The 20,730-nt window shown below is 45.5% G+C and overlaps 2 protein-coding genes across 7 annotated transcripts in view; one reads left to right on the forward strand and one right to left on the reverse strand.

Moving 5' to 3' along the window:
• Window positions 1–393: 393 nt before the first annotated feature.
• On the reverse strand, window positions 394–15,931 carry LOC307219484 (uncharacterized protein C21orf58). Of its 5 annotated transcripts, none has more exons than XR_013840421.1 (9): window positions 15,224–15,931; window positions 13,305–13,362; window positions 12,552–12,658; window positions 10,715–10,858; window positions 9,950–10,064; window positions 7,703–7,842; window positions 3,437–3,659; window positions 2,766–2,834; window positions 394–569 (listed from the first exon to the last, which is right to left on the reverse strand). XR_013840421.1 is itself a non-coding variant. In XM_079982765.1 (9 exons), exons 1-8 carry the CDS (start codon window positions 15,281–15,283, stop codon window positions 2,792–2,794), a joined length of 843 nt encoding a protein of 280 aa, XP_079838891.1. In that variant the 5' UTR covers window positions 15,284–15,930; the 3' UTR covers window positions 394–569; window positions 2,766–2,791. The 5 variants fall into 5 exon arrangements, 4 of the variants coding, with proteins under 4 accessions (XP_079838891.1, XP_079838890.1, XP_079838893.1 ...); XM_079982765.1 differs by having other exon boundaries at window positions 3,451–3,659; window positions 12,552–12,625; window positions 15,224–15,930; XM_079982764.1 differs by having other exon boundaries at window positions 3,451–3,659; window positions 15,224–15,930.
• A 2,780-nt stretch (window positions 15,932–18,711) lies between these two features.
• The window catches only part of PCNT (pericentrin), a 79,169-nt gene continuing 77,150 nt past the window's right edge, over window positions 18,712–20,730 (forward strand). The window contains exons 1-2 of one of the 2 annotated variants that reach the window (XR_013838581.1): window positions 18,712–18,832; window positions 19,362–19,511. Coding sequence is in view for 1 of the 2 variants with exons in the window: in XM_079974923.1 (XP_079831049.1) it covers window positions 18,794–18,832; window positions 19,362–19,511 (189 nt within the window). In the remaining variant the exon portion in view is untranslated. The remainder of the gene's footprint in view (window positions 18,833–19,361; window positions 19,512–20,730) is intronic. The other variant, XM_079974923.1, reaches the window with a different exon arrangement.

Genomic DNA, 20,730 nt, shown 5'->3' on the forward strand with positions numbered 1-20,730 from the left:
TATTGGAGCCTCAGCTTCAGGATCTGTCCTTCCAGTGAGCACTCAGGGCTGATTTCCGTAAGAATGGAGAGGTTTAATTTTCTTGCAGTCCATGGGCCTCTCAAGAGTCTCCTCCAGCACCATAATTCAAAAGCATCAATTCTTCGGCAATCAGCCTTCTTTATGGTCCAGCTCTCACTACATCACTACTGGGAAAACCATAGCTTCTCTGAGTTATTCAAGCCCCTTCACCATGACAAGGCAGTGATCCATGAAGGAGATATAGACTGTAGTATAGTTTAAAACCTATGTATAATGAAACCTTTGTATAATGATTGTATTCTTTGGATGTACACAACCAATTGTGTAACCATAAATACAACATACTATGAGAATGAAACGAATAGCTATGTATCAAAGATGCTAAAACTTTATTGAAGCAAACTGTAAATGGATACAACTCTTCCCTTAAGCAAACATTGCCCAATGTAATCTTCATTTACTGCATTCCTTCCTTATTTCGGGTCACAAGATTGTTGTCCGCTTGCCTTCCAAGAAGGGGTTCACAGCACTCTTAATCTCATTTCATGCTGTAAAGAAAAGACTCCTTGCTAAATAGTTCTCATCAAACATCTGAATGCCAGTTGCAGCAGATCCACCGCTTACCACCAATTAATAAAGCAGCAGACTCACCCTGCTTACTGCCCCAATTAAATATTGCATGCACACCTCATGGTAAGCCCCTTAAATGAATTTCTACCTTTTACCACATTTCATCCTGTGGGGGTGTCTTTTGTGAGGGAAAACGTAGGGATTAGAGTCTTAGGCAGGAGTCGGTTAAACAAACAAGAAAAGTTTTATTAAAAAGGAGTTTGTGAAATAAAGTTGGTTCAGGAAATGCATTCTTTCAAGTAGAAGTTAACTTTATACTTAAACTAAATATAAAGATGTCACTGGCTTCTAGAATAGGTGGTGAAAGGCTTAACTCAGTTTCTGCTAATTAGTTGTGACTGGTGTTATAGTTAAATACATTTTGCACAGCACAACTTCCTTCACAGATTAATTCTTTGGTTCACAAGTGAGGGGCACTTTTCCTCAGCTATCCTTTTTCTTAACAATCCCATTCCTGAGGTATTTGAATTAGTTTAACAGACCCAGGGGATCCCCTCACCCCTTGTGACTGGCTTGGGAGTCTTCTCTTTCTAGAAGAACCCTCCCCTCCTGACTGGAATGGGACCCAGGGAGTCCATATTACCACATTTTCTCCCTCTCCAGCCTCAGACTCATCCTTCCAGGTAACTCCTGTCTATCTTCTCCAGACCCTCAACTCTGTCTCCCTATCTAAGCGGCAAGGCTCCTTCCTTTGGCTATGGGTATGGAACATCAGAGCAGATGTTCCAGTCAGATCTGAAACAGTTCTCCCTCAGACAATTCCTCTCCTAATCCCTTTCTCCCATCCCAAATCCAGCCCTAACGGACTTATCTCCCTCCAAAACAGCTCCTCTTATTTTCTCTCCGAAAGTGCTGGCTCCACCCCCTCCCCTCTGGCTTGCTGTCTAGGTATCCAATGGGAGAGAGGCTCCCGCCTTCTGGTGGAGTTTCTGAGGAAAAGCACCACCGGACTGGTCTGGCTCTGCTGTCTGTCACTCACACCAGTCTTCAATTCTATTGTTATTTCTAGAATCCTGCTTTCAACTCCAGCAAAAACCCTCTTCCTGATTGTCATGCCTGTCAAATGTAAATGTATTTGCACGCTGCATCTTTACCTTGCACCTGTGTACCTTTTGCAGCACCTCATTACACGTGTAATATGACGAATCTATGACTCCTTATGCTGCCCAAAAACCTAAGCTAGAAGGCTCCCTGCTCATCTTTCGACAGGGTTCTTTGCTGCTCATCTGTAAGGACCCAGTTGCAACTAAGAATAAAATATCAGAGCTTAAAGCTGCCTTGCTTCACTTTGCTTGGTTACGATCAACCCACTCTTTCCAACCACAATAGACCCACAAGGGGTCTCAAACCTGCTTTCGTATTTTTACAACAGTGCTACTGAAATGTTTTATTATTTTTAACTTCTCTTTCATTGATTCACTGTTATTCACCCATGAATAACCCTGAGGCAAGATGCTTACCTCTGTGGGAAATTACAGGCCGGTTGAGTTTTCAGCCAGCTCTGAAATATTTATTAAAAATGTAAACAATGACCTTATTTCTGAAAAGCTAAAAGACTGGATCAGGAATAGTTAATAGTGAAGTGAGAAGTGAAGTGAAAGCATATTGAGTGATGTGTCAGAAGAATTGTCATCTGATGTGGTACCCAGAACTGGACCCCATTGCTGGTTAAGGTGAGGATGTGGGCAGCTAAAGCATCTCTGGGACTTTAGAGTAGATAGTTTAAGATGCAGGAAGTTCTCTACCCAGAACTGCCAGTTTCAGCCATTTACTGTCAGTGAAACAGCCAAGTACCCCCTTCTGGTGGGGTCAGAAAGATGATCCCAAACAATGTCAGTCAGATTGGACAGTTCTGAATTATGCACACTATTCCTGAACACATACAGCTTCTTTCACCCATTTACCTTCCGATTTAATTATCCTCCCAAGAAAGGGGTGGGCTGCTTGCCACCCACTAGATGCCCCAGTCATTGCTCATAAGGCTGGCTGCTTTAGAAACGCCATAACTTTGATCATCTTAAGACTCATTATGACGTGGGCTCCTGGACTAAGAGGCCAATTTCACATGGAGAGAAGGACCAAATATGAACACAGGAAGACTGTGTTCTGGTTACCTTTGCTAGTCAGGCACTGTAGAAGTCTACAAACCCGGGGGTAATCCAAGCAGTCCATTGGTAGGTACACTTGGAAGACAGAACAAGCCATTAGAAATGTGCATTCATTGCAAGGAATTAATTTATACATGCATCCTTGCTTTATCATTTAGAAGGCATTTATATGACACTTAAAAACTGCAGCATCCTATATATGAGTTTGCAGAGGGCTGGGAGCTCATATGAGACCTGGTGCCTGCCTTGACAATTGAGCAAAAGTAGCCTGAATTGATTACTTTCTTAGTTCTCAAAATAATGTTAGGTATTGTACAGTGGTACCTCAGTTTTTGAAAGTCTCTGTTGATGAACATTTTGGTTTTTGAACTCTGTAAACCCAGAAGTGCGTGCTTCGGTTTTCGAACACGGCTCGGAAGTCGAACATACCACACGGCTTCCGCTGAGTGCAAGATCCTGAGAGCTAGCTGTCAGCTATTGAGTTTTCAGTTTTCAAACGTTTCAGATCTTGAACTGTCTTCCGGGAATGGATTACATTCGAAAACCGAGGTACCGCTCTATCTTTGTGCCTTTGTTACAGCCAGTAACAATATTGAAATAAAACTGAATTGGGAATACTGTAAGAAACCAGCCGCCTTTCGGATGAAAGCATGTTCCTAGAGTGGCAGCCTCTTGACTTATATTGACTTACACATACGCTGCAGATGTTGGGATGGGCAGGTGATGTAAATCAGATGGGAATCCTCCCAGTGGTGTGCCAAGGCCAGGTTGCATCAGAGAAGGGCCCATGGAAAAGCCAAGTTGAGATGGGATGGCTGGCATCCCTGGAGGTGTGTAGTGGTGATGATGCACTGTTGGGGGTCGTGACTTCTCTGTTCTTACTAGAAGCGGAGCAGTCAGCTGCAGGTAGTTAAGAAAAGGAAGGTGTGTTACATTCACCCAGCTGTTGGGACAGGCAAGAATAAGGTTCAGATTCTGAAGCTGATCCAGTTTGTAGCTTTCTGGCTTAAGATCCCTCTATGTTTTAGCCCCACAAACAATTTCAATAAACCACTGGCCTTTTTCCTCTGCAAGTAATGTCAGGTAAAATTATAATCTTTCTTGTTGCAAGGTATGCAGTATATTCCTCTTTCATGTGTTTTATTTTTTTGGATCAAAGATCTTTGTAAAATCAGTACTTCTGCATAGTAAGAAATGTTTTCCAGTTGGTAGCTAATTTCTTCCTGTTTCAATAAAACACATCTTGCTTGTCTTTTCTTCCATGCTCGGATTGGCAAGGGAGCAGAGCAAGTTGAACACATTAGAGGAGGGATGGGGAACCTCCAGCATGTGTGCCAAACCTAGCCTGCCAGGGGTTCAACTTTGACCTGTGAGGCAGTTTCCCCCAAACCACGCCCACCTGCCCCACACCTTAGATGTGGGGAAAGGAGGGATGAAGCTGCCAACGCACAACTGGGAGCCTTAAAGTGCACTCCCAACTCCGCATTCGAAGGGAAATCAGGATTCAGCTCTATTGCCTATCAGCTGATGGGTAGTAAAGCCAAAGTCTCCTGGAGTTTCCCCATGGAGAATTCACTCACACAGCAAGTGCCTACAGAAAGCAAACTCAGTGCTGCCAAACAGATGAGCAGTCTGAAGCCCAGGTGATTTAAAGCACTGTGCAAGGGGCTTACTTGGCCTGCAAGGCTGGGATCTGAGAAGAATTTGGCCTGCAGAGCCAAAAATGTTTTCCCCTCCTGCTTTAGAGATTAGTGTGGCTGCTCTACTAATCTCTGGCCAAATGCCCAGGAAAACAAAAGTCTTTGCTTAGTACCAAAATGATGACAATGTTGATGCAAGGTGGGTCTCCCTGGGAATAGATGGGGAGGATACTACATAAAAGGCATCTCCTTTCATCACAAACTTCTGGATCTCTTCTTGGAGGTGGCATGCAGAGAAGGGTCTCAGAGAACGATCTCAGGATCTGGGAAGGTTCACATGGGTAAAGGTGGTCCTTTATGTGTCAAGTCATGAGCTGCATAAGGCTTTAAAGGTCCAAAACCATCCCTTTGAATTCAGTAAGTACTCAATCAGGGGTACTCAACCTTTTTATACCTACTGCCCACCAATGCATCTTTCTTGATGGTAAAATTTCCTTACTGCCCACCAGTGCTCAATGGAAGGAGGATTCAGCTTGTGCCATAGAACCCCCTACCGCCCACCTAGAATCCTGAAACGCCCACCAGTGGGCGGGAGGGACCAGGTTGACAACTCCTGATATGAACAATTGACAGCCCGTGCTGCCGGGTCAGAGCTTGTGCTATATGTCCATGCTTCTCTCAAAGAGGCACAAAGCACCTCCTTGGCACAACCAGTGGTCCCCTCCCTGCTAAACGTTAGCATCTCAGCTCCAGGAGTTTCTGAATGAAATGGATTATCTAGGTCCATTTCAATCTGGTTTTAGTCCGGATTTGGTAATAAAATCCTGATGTCTTCCAAATTTCATACAATCATAGAGTTGGAAGGAAACCCAAGGACCATCTAGTCCAACCCCCCTGCATTGCAGGAATCTCAACTAGATCATACATGACAGATGACCATTCAACCTCTGCTTCAAAACCTCCAAGGAAGGAAAATCCACTACCTTCCAAGAGACTGTTCCACTGTCAAACAGCTCTTACTATCAGAAAGTTATTCCTGATATTTAGTCAGAATCTCAATTCTTGGAACTTGAAGCCTTCGCTTTGAGTCCTAGCCTCCAGAGCAAAAGAAAACAAACTTGCTCCATCTTCCATGTGACAGCCCTTTAAATATATGAAGATGGTTATCCTACCACCTCTAAGTCTCCTCAATACAAATCTTTATTACAGTCATAAACCAGCATAAAAGGGTGGGATACAGTCATTTAAAATCTGAAAAGCGTTTTGGAAAGCTTAAAGGTATTAAAACAGAAGGTGTTTTAAAGTCTATAAGAATTTAAAAGAAGCTAGAAGAAGTCATTGGGCGGTTGTGGAAGAGCATAAAAGGTTGATATATAAAAAGACTTTAACTATTAATTTACAAAGCACTCTGATATGTTCATTAAATCCTGATTGTGGCACAGGTCCTCCTCTGGCGAATTTTGAGCACTGCTGTGCAGAATCTAGCAACAGTGTGTGTTGTAGCAGGATTGATATCTGAGAGCAGCAGGGAGGTATAGAATTGCCCCAAGGTGCTTATGAAGTAGTGGGGAAATCAGGCTAATACGAGTGTCTCTGTAGTACAGGCACCATAGAAGGACATGTTCTACCATTTCTATTTGTCCCGAGTCACAGGGGCATTGTCTCTCCGGGTAGTCAATCTTCCTGTATTGACCTTCAATAACGGCAGAGGGGAGGGCATGACACAGAGCCAGGCTAAAAGCCCTTCGGTGTTTAGGAACTTTGAGTTTAGTTAGATATGCCATAGGGGGGGCAAAGTACCTGGTGGATTCCTTGGCAATAAAAGTTGGAGTCCTGGCTAGATCCAATTGATGCTCTGTGTCTACTACGTGTTGTTTAACGAATGCTTTAGCCTGACCATATCCTACGTTAAGTGGAAGACCTGGAGAGAAGCCCAGGGATGAGATTTTAGTTGCCACTGCCTGTTTCCACGTGGATTGAAAGTCATCGTTCATAGTTAGTGGGGCAAAGCCACGGGGAAAGAAAGATAGTTTAAGCCAGTAATTGAATATGGTCACCCACACTCTAGCCTCCACTTTTGTGAAGCCTGTCTCTAGAGACACATTTTGGAACCTTAGAAATTTGGATTGTACAAGTTCTAGTGGTGCAAAATTGGAAAAGGGACCCAACTGGGCACCATAGAGAAGTTGTGCTATTGGCTTGGCTTCAAATAATTTAACTCAGTCTCCTCTTTTCCAGGCTGAACAAACCCAACTCCCTCAACTGTTCCTCATAAGGCTTGTTTCCCACACCCTCATCCTCTTGGTCACCCTCCTCTGCACACTTTCCAGATTGTTAACATTATTTAAGTAACAATTACATGCTGCATGGCATGGAGGGGACGAAGAACTTCTGTGGAACTCATAAGCTCTTTTTTCAAATGTACACTTTTTTATTTGTTATCCCCACCACCACGTTGCTGTGCTCATTGGCCCTGAGCTGTTTTGTTTCTCTGAATTTAACTTCAAGGAGACCTTGTGAGTTATTGCTGATCTTCTCCTGGCTCCCGCCATGGCAATCAGTTAACATTTAGTGTCCTTTAAAAACAAGATGGGTGACACCTGGCTTGAGAGCAGTACATGTGAAAAGGATCTAGGAGTCTTGGTTGACCACAAACTTGACATGAGCCAACAGTGTGACGCGGCAGCTAAAAAAGCCAATGCAATTCTGGGCTGCATCAATAGGAGTATAGCATCTAGATCAAGGGAAGTAATAGTGCCACTGTATTCTGCTCTGGTCAGACCTCACCTGGAGTACTGTGTCCAGTTCTGGGCACCACAGTTCAAGAAGGACACTGACAAACTGGAACGTGTCCAGAGGAGGGCAACCAAAATGGTCAAAGGCCTGGAAACGATGCCTTATGAGGAACGGCTAAGGGAGCTGGGCATGTTTAGCCTGGAGAAGAGGAGGTTAAGGGGTGATATGATAGCCATGTTCAAATATATAAAAGGATGTTACATAGAGGAGGGAGAAAGGTTGTTTTCTGCTGCTCCAGAGAAGCGGACACGGAGCAATGGCTCCAAACTACAAGAAAAAAGATTCCACCTAAACATTGGGAAGAACTTCCTGACAGTAAGAGCTGTTCGACAGTGGAATTTGCTGCCAAGGAGTGTGGTGAAGTCTCCTTCTTTGGAGGTCTTTAAGCAGAGGCTTGACAACCATATGTCAGGAGTGCTCTGCTGGTGTTTCCTGCTTGGCAGGGGGTTGGACTCGATGGCCCTTGTGGTCTCTTCCAACTCTATGATTCTATGATTCTAAGTTTACCTGTTGTCCAGGGTGAAGAACAGGAACTCCATGCCCACCAGCTGGTGAATAAGCAGGTGGTGGCAGAGATTTCAACATCATGTTCTGCATAATAATCTGATGCATCTGCGCATTTTGCATTAGCATCATTTCCACCATATCTAGGAAAACATGAAGATCAGGATCAAGAGACAACACTCTGCTTACTACAGAGATCACAACAGGATGCTAGGGAGAAGCAGCCTTCATCCTTTCAGCTCAGAAGCCTTTGAATAAAACCAGCCCTTTGTATTCTAAACTATGAAAGATCAGCAATATAAGTAACTTGGAGTGATTATTTGCAAACTAGTAAACAGGAAGGAAGAAATAAAGATGCCTCTAGATTTCCTTCTATCTGTGGAATGGCACATACTGTGTTGTTGTAGACAACAGGTCTGCCAGAGGTTGGGATAATGCACCCAGTGTATATGCAAATGTGTGGCAAGCAGTGCTTTTTCCTTTTATTTTTTAAGAAAAATGGTGCCAGTACTCACCATGAAGTTGTTACAGTAAGTGCCACACCTTTAACTTTTTTTTTAAAGGTGCCAGTACTGTATACCTTTGCGTATCCCCAGGAAAAAAGCACTGGTGGCAAGACCAGTCCTTCACTATGCAGGAAAACAGATGCGAAGAGCTTTAACTGTATTATCTTGTAACTGAAGTGCCAATCTATATGTGATGCTGAAAATCGATGAAGCATCTCCTGATCTTTTCTGTCCTCGTGGGAAACACCCCAAATATCAAATTTTCCCAACTCCCATACATAGAAAAGAAGCTAGGATGGATAATTCTGAAGGCAGCCCATCCCTTCTAGTCCAATAAAATTTAGACTGCCCCACCAGCTGCATAAAGGTTTTTTCAAAGTTGGGAATTCCTTCAAGTATGTCACACCTGTTTTGGCCCTAGAAGTACATTCCTAAAATGGAGATGGAGTAGTTGGCAGAGGAGGAAATGGAATAGCCATCAATGTCTTTCTGCTCATTAGGGGTAAAAGGTAGGCGGTAAAGGACCCCTGGATGGTTAAGTCCAGTCAAAGATGACTATGGGGTGTGGGGCTAGTCTTGCTTCAGGCCAAGGGAGCTGGCATTTGTCCACAGACAGCTTTCCAGGTCATGTGGCCAGCATGACTAAACTGCTTCTGGCACAATGGGACCCTGTGACAGAAGTCAGAGTGCATGGCAATGCCGTTTACCTACCCGCTGCAGCAGTACCTATTTATCTACTTGCACTGGTATGCTTTCGAACTACTACGTTGGCAGAAACTGGGACACAGCAACGGGAGCTCACACCATCACACAGATTTGAACCGCCAACCTCCCAACTGGCAAGCCCAAGAGGCTCAGTGGTTTAGACCACAGCATCACCCGCATCCTGTGTAGATAGGAAAAGATCCTGGCTCTCCCCTTACTATGATTTGACTTTCCTACAAACTTCAAGGGTTCACTCTCTGCTTTCCTTGCATGGAAGCATTCAACATAGTTTACATCTCCATTGTACTATAATGCTCTGAAAATGTGGTGCAGTGAAATAAACTCAGAAATAAGTTTGGCTCTATGTGGGCTGCCAGCTTGCTGCAGTTTGTAGCAAGGCACACCTTGCTATGCTGTACATGCAGGAGGGATGATGTGAGATGGAAAAAATGCTAGGCAAATCTGAAAAGGGCCTCACAGCCTGTTTCCATGCCCCTTTACTCAAAAGTAAAGGTAAAGGAACCCCTGACCATTAGGTCCAGTCGTGGCCGACTCTGGGGTTGTGGCGCTCATCTCGCTTTCTTGGCCAAGGGAGCCGGCATACAGCTTCCGGGTCATGTGGCCAGCATGACTAAGCCGCTTCTGGCGAGCCAGAGCAGTGCACAAAAACACTGTTTACCTTCCCGCCAGAGCGGTACCTATTTATCTACTTGCACTTTGACGTCCTTTCGAACTGCTAGGTTGGCAGGAGCTGGGACTGAGCAACGGGAGCTCACCCCGTCGCGGGGATTTGAACTGCCGGCCTTCTGATCGGCAAGTCCTAGGGTGTGTGGTTTAACCCACAGCGCCACCCGTGTCCCTCTTACTCAAAAGTAAATCTCACTTAATTCAGTGGATCTTAATCCTAAGTATGCACAGGGTTGTAAGCTGTTCTGTAATTCTCTGCACATTTAACCTACACCTACCCAGAAAAAGTCCCCCTGTTTTCAATGCACCCAGAAAAAGTTCCCCCGTTTTCAATGCGTATGGGATTGCCCACCTTCCTTAATACTGCCAGAGCGAGGGCCTGCGCAAGGCTGCGGAGGTGGAATCTGGGTAATGAGCGGTGGATGCTGAGGAATCTGCTGAATAATGGTTGCTGGCTGCTGAGGCAACTTGGAAAAGAAAGGAAGCAAAAACAAAATAATAACTGATCAAAGCGTAGCCAAAATCCTAGACTTTGATTAAATCCTGTCAGTACTCAATACACTAGGCCGCAAATACTGTAAACTGATACATATTTTGTGTTCAGTTCATTATTGGACTAATCAAGGATTATTATTTTTTACAGTTTCTTCTATTGTACTGTACTGTACTGTCCTCCTGCTCCTGGGAAGGTTCAGGATCCTGAACAGGAGCAGGGGGAGAGGGAGAGGGAGGTTCCCACCATTCCTCCTCAGCATAGTCCCTGACACTATGTTAGATAATCTGAAAGTGAAAAGTTTTTTTAAAATACTCTACTATAGATTTCCCAAGCCAATTCTAAGTTTTACATTTATAATTAGTTTGGTATCAAACAAATTTGATCTAAATCTTTCACATGCAAAATCTCCATTATTACACCTGTGCAATATGCTTTCACACGCACAGTGCTGGAGCTTTCATCTGTTAATAGGAATGATCAACATTAGGAAATTCGTGCCAGGAATTTAGACAGGATTATCCACCAACAGGTTTCCGTTAATGAAAAAATACATCATTCATCTATGCATCCATCATTTGCACTTCCAAACTGTATAATTCTTTTTTATAATAAGGCACTCACTGTCTGCTGGATAATCCTTGGCTGTTCAGGTGGAGGAGGAGGAGGAGGAATTTGGTAGAAATGTTCTGGTTCTGGTCTGAAGTGCTTCCTCTGGAATCTTGGCAAGCCACGTGGTAATGACAATTCTTCCAGAACATTTTGCTCCTACAATACCAAATATATAAGCTTTTCTTAAGAGGAAAAATGAGTTACGTTGCATTTTTTTCTAATTCACAAACCTTGTTATGCCAAGTGTACCAGTGAGAAATGAAAAATTTAACTATTTTCTTAAAATATTTAAATTTTTCATGACATAGGAGACCAGTGACTGCACTTCCCAATTCCATTAAACATTAAAGCTGGTATGGGAGATTCTGGATTTGATAGGAGCAATGACAGCATGGTGGGCCAACAACATTTGTGTCTACTGGGAGACACAAACCTATGAGATTTTACCCAACGCATGGAATGCCATCAAGAATGAGAAGCCCAATGGGTTTAACATAAGCCAAATGTGAAAAACAAAACTAACTTATTCAAAGAAACAACATAGCTCAGGTCCAGTAAGCCCAGTAACTCTTGCCAGTAGATCTTGCCCTAATGAGGCAGTTGTGAGGACTGAACATCCCAGTCTTCCCACAGTTCCCTAAGATTCCTCCTCCCCTGCGTCCTTCCCAAGCAACCTCTCTGTCTTGCCTGTCTTTGCTCTGTTCTCTTCATACCTTTGTGGGTTCTGGGAGACCAGGGAGGAGGGAAACTAGTCACTGCAGGAGAGGGAGACCTCTGGCTTCTTTAGCAGCCTGCCTGGTCTCTGCCTCTTGCCCCCCAGCCTCCTCCTCTGCCTCCGATTCTGGACTGCTCTCTGCCACAGCCTCTTCCTGCTCACTAAACCCTGTTGCCTCTTTAGCTTACACCTCCTCCTCCCAGTCTTCTCCCTCATCCCACCACCAGTCCTCTGGCTCTGAGCCTTCTTCCCTTGGGGGTCCCATCCACTCCTCCCACCACTCCTCAGTATCCAGCCAATCCATGGCAGGCAGTAGCAGAAGGAGACGAAGTTAACTTGAACCACATAAGTTTTAGTTAAGTTGAACTGCTGTATAGCTATGTGCTTTGCCCAGACTGCAGGGTAACATGTTGCCTGCCACCCCAGCCTCCAAGTGGTGTGAGCTTCCAGGGGTTCCAGGCACTCACACGAGGTTCATGTTTCCTTTTGGGAATGAGGCACAGTGGAGACTGCGGTGTCTTTATATGTTTTATTTACACATATATACAACCTGAGCCTATGGTGGATGGGTTCACAGCATTGACAACCCAAGAAGGTCTTGTTTCTCCCATAGCCACAGCCTTGGATTCAAGCAGAATTCAGCTACAGCTTTCTCTCTCTGCCTTTTCCAGCCAGCAACTTTTTTGCATCTAGCTCCTCGCTCACTCAACAGCAGACTCTCAACTCTGGCCTTTCGTCTTTCTAACTAACAGACAGTTTGGGAGGGAGCCCCCCCCCTCTTCTCCCCTCCCTGGCACAGAGCTACTCCTCTGTTTCCTTAAGGACCCATCTTTAGCCAGCTATTACCAGGCTGGTCTGGCTATTCCATGCTGGATCCAAGAATTTTTCCCTCCAAAGAAAACTCTTAACAGCATCTTTAAAGACTTCCAAGACCTTATATATGTGTGTCTCCTCAGAAGTAAGTCTTATCGAGTTCAATAGCACTTACTCTCAGGTACTCTCATTTAGGACTGCAGGACTGCAGCCTTCATGTGTTGGAAGAAACTTCATAGTACTGAATCATAGAAATGTAGAATTGTACAGATGGAAGGGACCCTGAGGGTCATCTAGTCCAACCCCCTGCCTGAGACATACCCTGAGCTGCTGCAGAAGATCCTTTCTTCGTCTCAATGCACTTTGCAATGCATTGCCATGGCTGCCATAATTCCCTGCAAAAACAGTTGGAAAGAGTCTGCCATCTCCTTTAGTTTTACAATTTTTCAGTAATTTACAAAAGGAAAGGAGGGGGGGTAGATAAAGGAGGGGGAAGAAGGCATTTAGTTGGTGGTTCAGTTATGGATCCAATTCAAGGCACTCACACTAGTATTTAAAGCCCTAAATGATTCAGGCCCCAAATATCCTTCCCTACAGACCCTTCTGGGATTTCCACCACCCTCAGAAATTTGGGAAGCAGCCTGGGAAATGACCTCTGTGCTGGAATTCTCTACCCACAAAGGGGTATCTGGCACCTTCATTGTGTCGTTTTTGTCATATGCCTCTTAACCCTAGTTTTGACACCCAGGATGTATGCTTTGGAACCCACTCTATTCTCTTATGTTTTAACTCTTTTTAGTATTGTATATTAAAGTTGTTCTAACATGTCCTGGGACCACATGTGAAGCTAAATAATCTAATAAATGATAATATAGGGTGGGTTTTCATTGCATTCCTCACCATCAGAAGTCCTATTGGCCCATGGATCTGTAGAGGATGGAATGCAGAGAAAGTTTGCCAAAATCCACATCTATCCCATAGTAAATGTTGAGAAATTCTGTTTAATGCATTTTCCCTCAAACCAACATTACAAACTGATTCATATGGAGATATGAGTGAGCTTTAACTTCTTACTTGCTGCAGAAAAGGAAGATTCCAAATCATCAATGTTTTCACGTTCATTTTCTAGTTTCTGTGGATCAAAGCAGAATGAGGATTAACAAAAAATTCAGAACCTCAGCTTTGACTGTCAACAAGTAATTGAACATCACAAAACCTACAAAGATTTGTGCAATCTGTGCGCTGTGAAAGTGGGAGTAGTTAGCACTAGTTTATGTTGAGTCCTAAAAAGGTAAAGGTAAAGGACCCCTGACAGTTACCAGTAAGTCCAGTTGCGATTGACTCTGGGGGTGCGGTGCTCATCTCGCTTTACTGGCCGAGGGAGCCGACGTTTGTCTGCAGTTTTTCCGGGTCACGTGGCCAGCTTGACTAAGCCGCTTCTGGCAAAACCAAGAGCAGCACGCAGAAATGCCATTTACCTTCCCGCCGGAGCAGTACCTATTTATCTACTTGCACTTGACATGCTTTCGAACTGCTAGGTTGGCAGAAGCTGGGACCGAAGAACAGGAGCTCACCCCATCATGGGGATTTGAACCGCCAACCTTCTGATCGGCAAGCCAAGGCTCAGTGGTTTACACCACAGCCTCTCCCGCGTCCCCTGTTGAGTCATACTTAGTACTTAAAGAATGTTTTTACCAGAACCAGAACCCCTCTCCTGTAGCTCTTTCTTGTCCTAAGACAGTTCTTTGCTGTGTCCTTGCATGGTTAGAGTGCTGGCGCACGACCCCGGAGACCAGGTTCAAATCCCCAGTGGGGAACTGTGGGCCAGTCACTGCCTAACCTACTTCACAGGGTTGTTGTGATAATAAAATGGAGAGGGGGAGTTCTGTAGAGAAAAGGTGGGATATAAATGTATTGATAATTTATTTCATACAATTCTTATTCTGCTGGATTGTAAAAAAAACAACAACTCTTGTTTGTAAAAATACATTTAGATCTCACTTTTCCTCCAAGGAACTCCAGGTGGCATACCTGGTTATCCTCCTGCTTGCTTGATCCTCACAACCCTCTCAAGTGGGTGAGGTGGAAAGAGAATGACTGGCAAACTTGGTCACCCACTGAGCTTTATGGCTGCGCAGGGATTTGAAGCCGGATCTCTGTGGTCCTATCCTATTCCAGCACTTCATCCACTAGACCAGAGCTTTCCCAACTTTTCATGGTGGATTTTGACATGCATCATTTCACAACATAGTAATTCAGTTTCACTAGCAAACCAGAGGTTAAACCAACCCCTTTCCAGCTCCAGGAGGAGAGTGGGGAGCGTTTGTGTGACACACCTACACACTGCAGCCGGCACACTAACGTGTTGCGACACACAGTTTGGAAAGCTTGGCACTAGACTACCCTGGCTCTTTTCTGTGGCATACGGTACATAAGGGGAATTCTTGAGTAACTTATGGGATTGTGTTAGGCCAGAAATTAGGTAGTTCTGGGAGGATGAGTGGGTGAACATGCTTTTAGTAAGTTTAACATAGAAAAGGCTTTGAGAATGAAGGAAATGTGGGAGGGGAAATAGCTAAGACAAGGCCTATTTCAAAACATAAGCAAGTCTAAATATAACCAAGGAAGGTTAGTATGTTCAACTAGGCAGATATTAACTTTTATATTAGAAAGTTGGGAAGTTGATGCATCATGAATAAGGGTAGACTGTCGAAATATATTAAAAAATTGTCCAGTAGCACCTTAGAGACCTGCACACTTCTTCAGATACACACACAAGGGTAGCCAGAACATCACATATTAGCTGTCAGGGTGCTGAGTTTGTAAACTCCTTTGCTGATCAGCATGGATGGATACAGGGCAGAAGAGTTAACTAGTTAAAAATCCCGCTTTGGATATTTTTGCTTTGCCGACTACCAATTTAGTGCTAGTTTGCAAAAACAATCGTGTTGGAAGTTATGACTTAGATATGAACTTAGAAAAAATTACCTTACCTTCTCAAGGAGTTTGAGTTTGAGTCGAGTCATGTGATCGGCCACATCCGAGTCTGTCATCCTGACAAAATTTCAGGGCAACAGGCTCTTCAAATCACAAAGGACAGTAGTTTGTTTTTTAATGTGTGTTGCTTCTTTCTTCCTCCAGGCTCTTTGTCGAAATTTTCCATAAAGTCTCTGTGATAATTTCAGTCCCAAATTACAAAGGAAAACAGAATCCTCTCAAATACACAAGTGTCTCTTGCAGTGTGCACAGTATGGTTACTAAGATATTGCTCTGCTTGAACAACAGCAGCATTTTCTCAGTGGTTGCTGGCTTTCCCCATACAAAGTCACTAAGCCCAGCCCTGTGCGTTGCTAACATGCTCCTATGAATAACTCTGTTAAGCTCAGGTTACTCTGTAGCTGTTTGCATTGTCTGTGACCTAAACAAACTCAGGCACTAACCTGGTTCATATGAGGTTTGGTCAACTGAAAGAAAAGAAAAAATCCAGTTGGGCGAGGCTGTTCTTGATACTATTAAATCAATTGAGGGTGTCAAACCAAGCATTTCCCAACGATCACTTAAAAGTACCTTAATCTAGGCAAGCCTCAAGGAAAGCCCAAACAGAAATTGGATATTGAGATAGCTCAGTCGGAAGAGCATGAGACTCTTAATCTCAAGGGTCATGGGTTCGAACCCAGTATTAGACATAAGATTCCTGCACTGCAAGAGGTTGGACTAGATGACCCTTAAGGATATCTTCCAATTCCACAATTCTATGATTCTGTGCATTAGACCCATCAGATTTTTCACTTTGCCAGATCTCCCTCTTCCTTCAAATTTCCTTTCACATGAAGTCACTTGAAGTCACAAGTCAACACTTGTTTTGTGCGGGGTTTCTGTTCCAGACCCTCACATGCGTCAGCAGAGCCTAAGTACGTTCTGCCCATTTTCATGTCATCTTTACAACATTTTGGGGCTATTTCCAAGTTCGGTGCTATGTGCATGTGCATGATTGTGTATCATTCGGACGCACCTAAATTGGTCCTTGCCTGTACAGAGAAAATAATGCATACCTTTTGATTCATTAATAAATTGTTACAAACTGAATAAAATCAAACAGTAAGAGGTCCTGGACAGCATATTGTCTCGAGCTAGCTGGTTCCATCTGGCAATACAGGAGCAAGTATAGAACTTCACGCTGTGCATAGAGTACAGTGGTACCTTGGTTCTCAAATGCCTTGGTTTGCGAACTTTTTCCAGAAGCAAACATGCTCCGTTTAGAGTGTTATACTGACGATTTGAGTGCCATACTTCCATTTTGAGAGTTACACTGAGGTCTGTCTGTTTTTGCTATTTATTTTGCGTTTTGTTTTTGCTGCTCATTTTTTGTTTTTGTGACTGTATGGAACCCAGTTCAGCTACTGAGTGACTGCAGTACATTGTTTATTGCTTTCATTTTATAGATCAATGGTCTTGTTAGATAGTAAAATTCATGTTAAATTGCTGTTTTAGGGTTGTTTTTAAAAGTCTGGAATGGATTAATCCATTTTGCATTACTTTCTATGGGAAAGCATGCCTTGGTTTTGGAACAGACTTCTGGAACGGATTAAGTTTGAGAACCAAGGTACCACTGTAGTGTTTTTGCACATGACATGAGGCTTAAATTTGCCTTTATAACTGTAGAATTCAGAAGACACACTGCATCTTATTTATGTTTTAGAAAGCAAATTAACCAATGTAGATTTTGAGCATGACATGTGAAAACACCTACAAATGGATTCAGAACTCAGTGGGACTGAGTTTTAGCATTTATTTCAGTGCCCAGGTAAACAAAAAGAGTAAATGAGGTTATATACGTCTTGTACCAAGAAATGTTCTAGGCATGGGTCTAAACAGTTTTTCATTTGTCCTACCGCTTCTCCCGGGAATACCGTTTTTTACCACTGAATTGTAACAAATGCCAATCCTTTGAAGTTTGTTACAGTTCAGCAGGAAACAGCAGGTTTCCCTGGGGGAAAGTGGCAGGACAAGAGGAAGTGTGAAAGAGCCCTTAGCTAAGATGAGTGCATATTTCAAATTTCCTGTGCATCACAACATTGCCTGAGGGTGGGAAGGTGGAGGGGAGAAAGCCAAGCAGCAGGGCCAGCCCAAGACATCTTACTCCTCCACGTCCAACCCCCAACCCTCCCTGCTGGTCTTGCCTGCAGTTCTGCCAGCCCCGTCTTGTGATGCAGCGAGAGCAACAAGGCTGTGTTGGTGGTGCAGGCGAAGAAGCCCCGGAGGGGCTGGCAGAGGTGCAGCCAAGGGGATGGGGTTGTCTGAAGCAAACGGCTTGCCTCTCTCCACACACAGACAGGAAAGGGGGAAGAGACAAGATCTGCTCAACCAGCCAAAGTGCAGGGTGGCGGAGGGGGGAGATGGGGCCGCCACCACCACGTGTTATCGTGACAATATCATAGGTAAAGGTAAAGGTACCCCTGCCCGTACGGGCCAGTCTTGACAGACTCTGGGGTTGTGTGCCCATCTCACTTAAGAGGCCAGGGGCCAGCGCTGTCCGGAGACACTTCCGGGTCACGTGGCCAGCGTGACATCGCTGCTCTGACGAGCCAGAGCCGCACACGGAAACGCCGTTTACCTTCCCGCTGGTAAGCGGTCCCTATTTATCTACTTGCACCCGGAGGTGCTTTCGAACTGCTAGGTTGGCAGGCGCTGGGACCGAGCAGCGGGAGCGCACCCCGCCGCAGGGATTCGAACCGCCGACCTTTCGATCGGCAAGCCCTAGGCGCTGAGGCTTTAACCCACAGCGCCACCTGCGTCCCTGACAATATCATAAGCAGGTTCAAACAGAAACAAAAGGCAGGTGGAAATTCCCGCTCTTCTCAACCTCATTTAGTGTAAAAATAATAATAATCCAAAAGAAGTTTTCAAAAATTGCCCTGCGGTTTTTCTTAAAATAAAAAAGATGTTTTTTATATTTGCTAGCTGCCTTGAGTCTCTGTCAGGGGAAAATTTAAGTCTCTATGACACCCCCCCGGGGGGGAGGGGGGGCTCCGGCCATTCCGGCCCGAAAGAGACGACGGCGCCCGCCCCTCAGCGCCGCTTCCCGGCCCGGGCGCAGAGCTCGGAAAAGCCTCTTTCCATCCTCCGGATAGGAACCGTGAAGTGGGAGGGGAGAAGCAGCCAGGAGGCCCAACCCGCCTGCCGCCTCACGGCTCGTCGCCCCGCCAGGATCGGGCCCCGGGACAGCAGCCCCGCCCCCCGCGCGGTCACATGGGCGGCCTGGGCGCCGTTTCCGGAGGAAAGGGCGGGACACAAAGTTGAATCGGAGGAAAAAAACACTACACGGCGGTGCATCCGAGGCCCCATTGGCTACTGGCGCTGCTAATCTGCCGTCAGCACGGGCGCCCGGTGGGCGGTGGCAGCGGGTTAGCCGCCTCTCAGGGCTCGCCTCGCTATTGGACAGCGGAGTTTGGGGCGAGGCAGCCCATTGGCTGAAAGTTTTTTTTCCAGCTCCGACGGTTGCGCGGCCGTTGAAGCGGGCCTGAGAAGCAGCGTCCTGAGGGGAGCAGCGGCCGGCCGTGGAAATGGAGCGAGAGGCCGGTGGCGGCGGCGGCGGCCCGGAGGTGTTTCTTTTCTCCGCTCGAGGGTCGGGGCTGCGCCGGCTGGGGCGCTTCTGGGGCTCCCGCGTTGCGGGGCGGCGGTGGCGGAGTTCCAGCGCCCGCCTCTCGCTGAAGCCGAGCGCCTCACAGCAGCGGGCGGGCCGGAGGCTGCGCGCCCACAAGAGCCGCCGTCCGTCGCGCTTGGCGTTGTTGTTCGACTACAGTTCCCATGATTCTCTGCCCTGCGGCCGCGCTGGCTGGCGGGAGTTGTAGTCCGCCGTTCGCCCTCTTTCAGCATGTCTCGACCAACGGGGGGAGGGGCGCCCCAGGTTCATCTCTCCTCTGCCCCCAAGAATGACTTGCGCACCTTTCTCCTTCGACCTGCCACTGCAGATTGTTGAAGGCTCTTCGGGCCCTCCTAATAAGCATTCACTTAAGTCCCTGCAATAGTTCTGTCCTGCACCGATTTTTGTTTAAGCATTCTGAACAGATGGTGATGCATTCTTTAATTATACTTTAAGAAAGGTCTTTAATGATATTTTCTTCTCCCTAGGTTCATGAACAAGAACATTATTGTGAAATACGTCAACTAATTGTTCAGCATGAGGAAGAAATCAAAGAGTTGCACACTAAATTAAAGGAGCAACAACAGTTGCTACAAAAAATGGAAGCGACACACAAAGAAGAGATGCAGCAAGCAGAGGTACAATATTAACCAAAGCAATAATTCAAAGGTCCTTTGCTGCTGCAAATACATATGAAATAGGTCATTTGAAATAAGTGAACACAGGGAAGATTATAAACTGAATCCTAAACCAATATCATTTTTTAAAATATAATCTGTCAGATGTTCACAGTTATTTGCATATAGAATCAGAAATGCAGAGTTGTAAGGAAATATGAGGATCAGCTGGTCCAACCTGCTGCTTGTAGAAATCTCAACTAAAGCATCCATGACAGATGACCATCCAACCTCTGCATAAAAAAACTTCCAATGAAGCAGAGTCAATCACTTTCCAAGGGATTCCGTTCCAGTCTCTGGAGCAGAGGAAAACAAGCTTGCTCCATCTTCCATGTGACAATCCTTTAGTATTTGAAGATACCTAGCATACCTCCTCTCAGTGTCCTCCTGTCCAGGCTAAACATAACCAACTCCCTCAACCGTTTCTCTTAAGGCTTGGTTTCTTTGTTACCTGCCTCTTAAAGTGAGGTCCCCAGAATTGGACACAAGACCCCAGGTAGAATAGAGTGGTACTATGACTTCCCTTGATCGGGACACTATACCTCTGTTGATACAACCCAGAATAGCGTTAGCTGGAGATGCTCCTTCAGGTATACTGGGCCAACATTCCGTAGGGCGGGTGCCACTACCAAGAAGGCCCTCTGGTTCCCTGTAACCTCACTTCTCACAGTGAGGGAACTGCCAGAAGGCCCTCAGCGTTGGACCTCAGTGTCCGGGCTGAACGGTGAGGGTGGAGACGCTCCTTCAGGTATATAGGGCTGAGGACGTTTAGGGCTTAAAAGGTCAGCACCAACACTTTGAATTGTGCTCTGGATTAGTTGTAGTTTCCCAGTCACCTTCAAGGGTAGCCCCATGTAGAGCGCATTGCAGTAGTCCAAGTGGGAGATAACTAGAACATGCACCACCCTGATGAGACATTCTGTGGGCAGGTAGGGTCTCAGCCTGCATACCAGATGGAGCTGGTAAACAGCTGCCCTAGACACAGAATTGACCCGTGCCTCCATGGACAGCTGTGAATCCAAAATGATTCCCAGGCTGCTGACCTGGTCCTTCAGGGGCACAGTTACTGTATTCAGGACCAGGAAGTCCCCTTCACCTGGCTGTCCTGTCCCCCAGAAACAGTTTCTGTCTTATTGGGATTCAACCTCAATCCGTTAGCCACCATCCATCCTTCAACTGC

The sequence above is a fragment of the Podarcis cretensis genome, assembly GCF_951804945.1.
Source record: "Podarcis cretensis genome assembly, chromosome: 1".
In the NCBI taxonomy this organism is placed as follows: domain Eukaryota; kingdom Metazoa; phylum Chordata; class Lepidosauria; order Squamata; family Lacertidae; genus Podarcis; species Podarcis cretensis.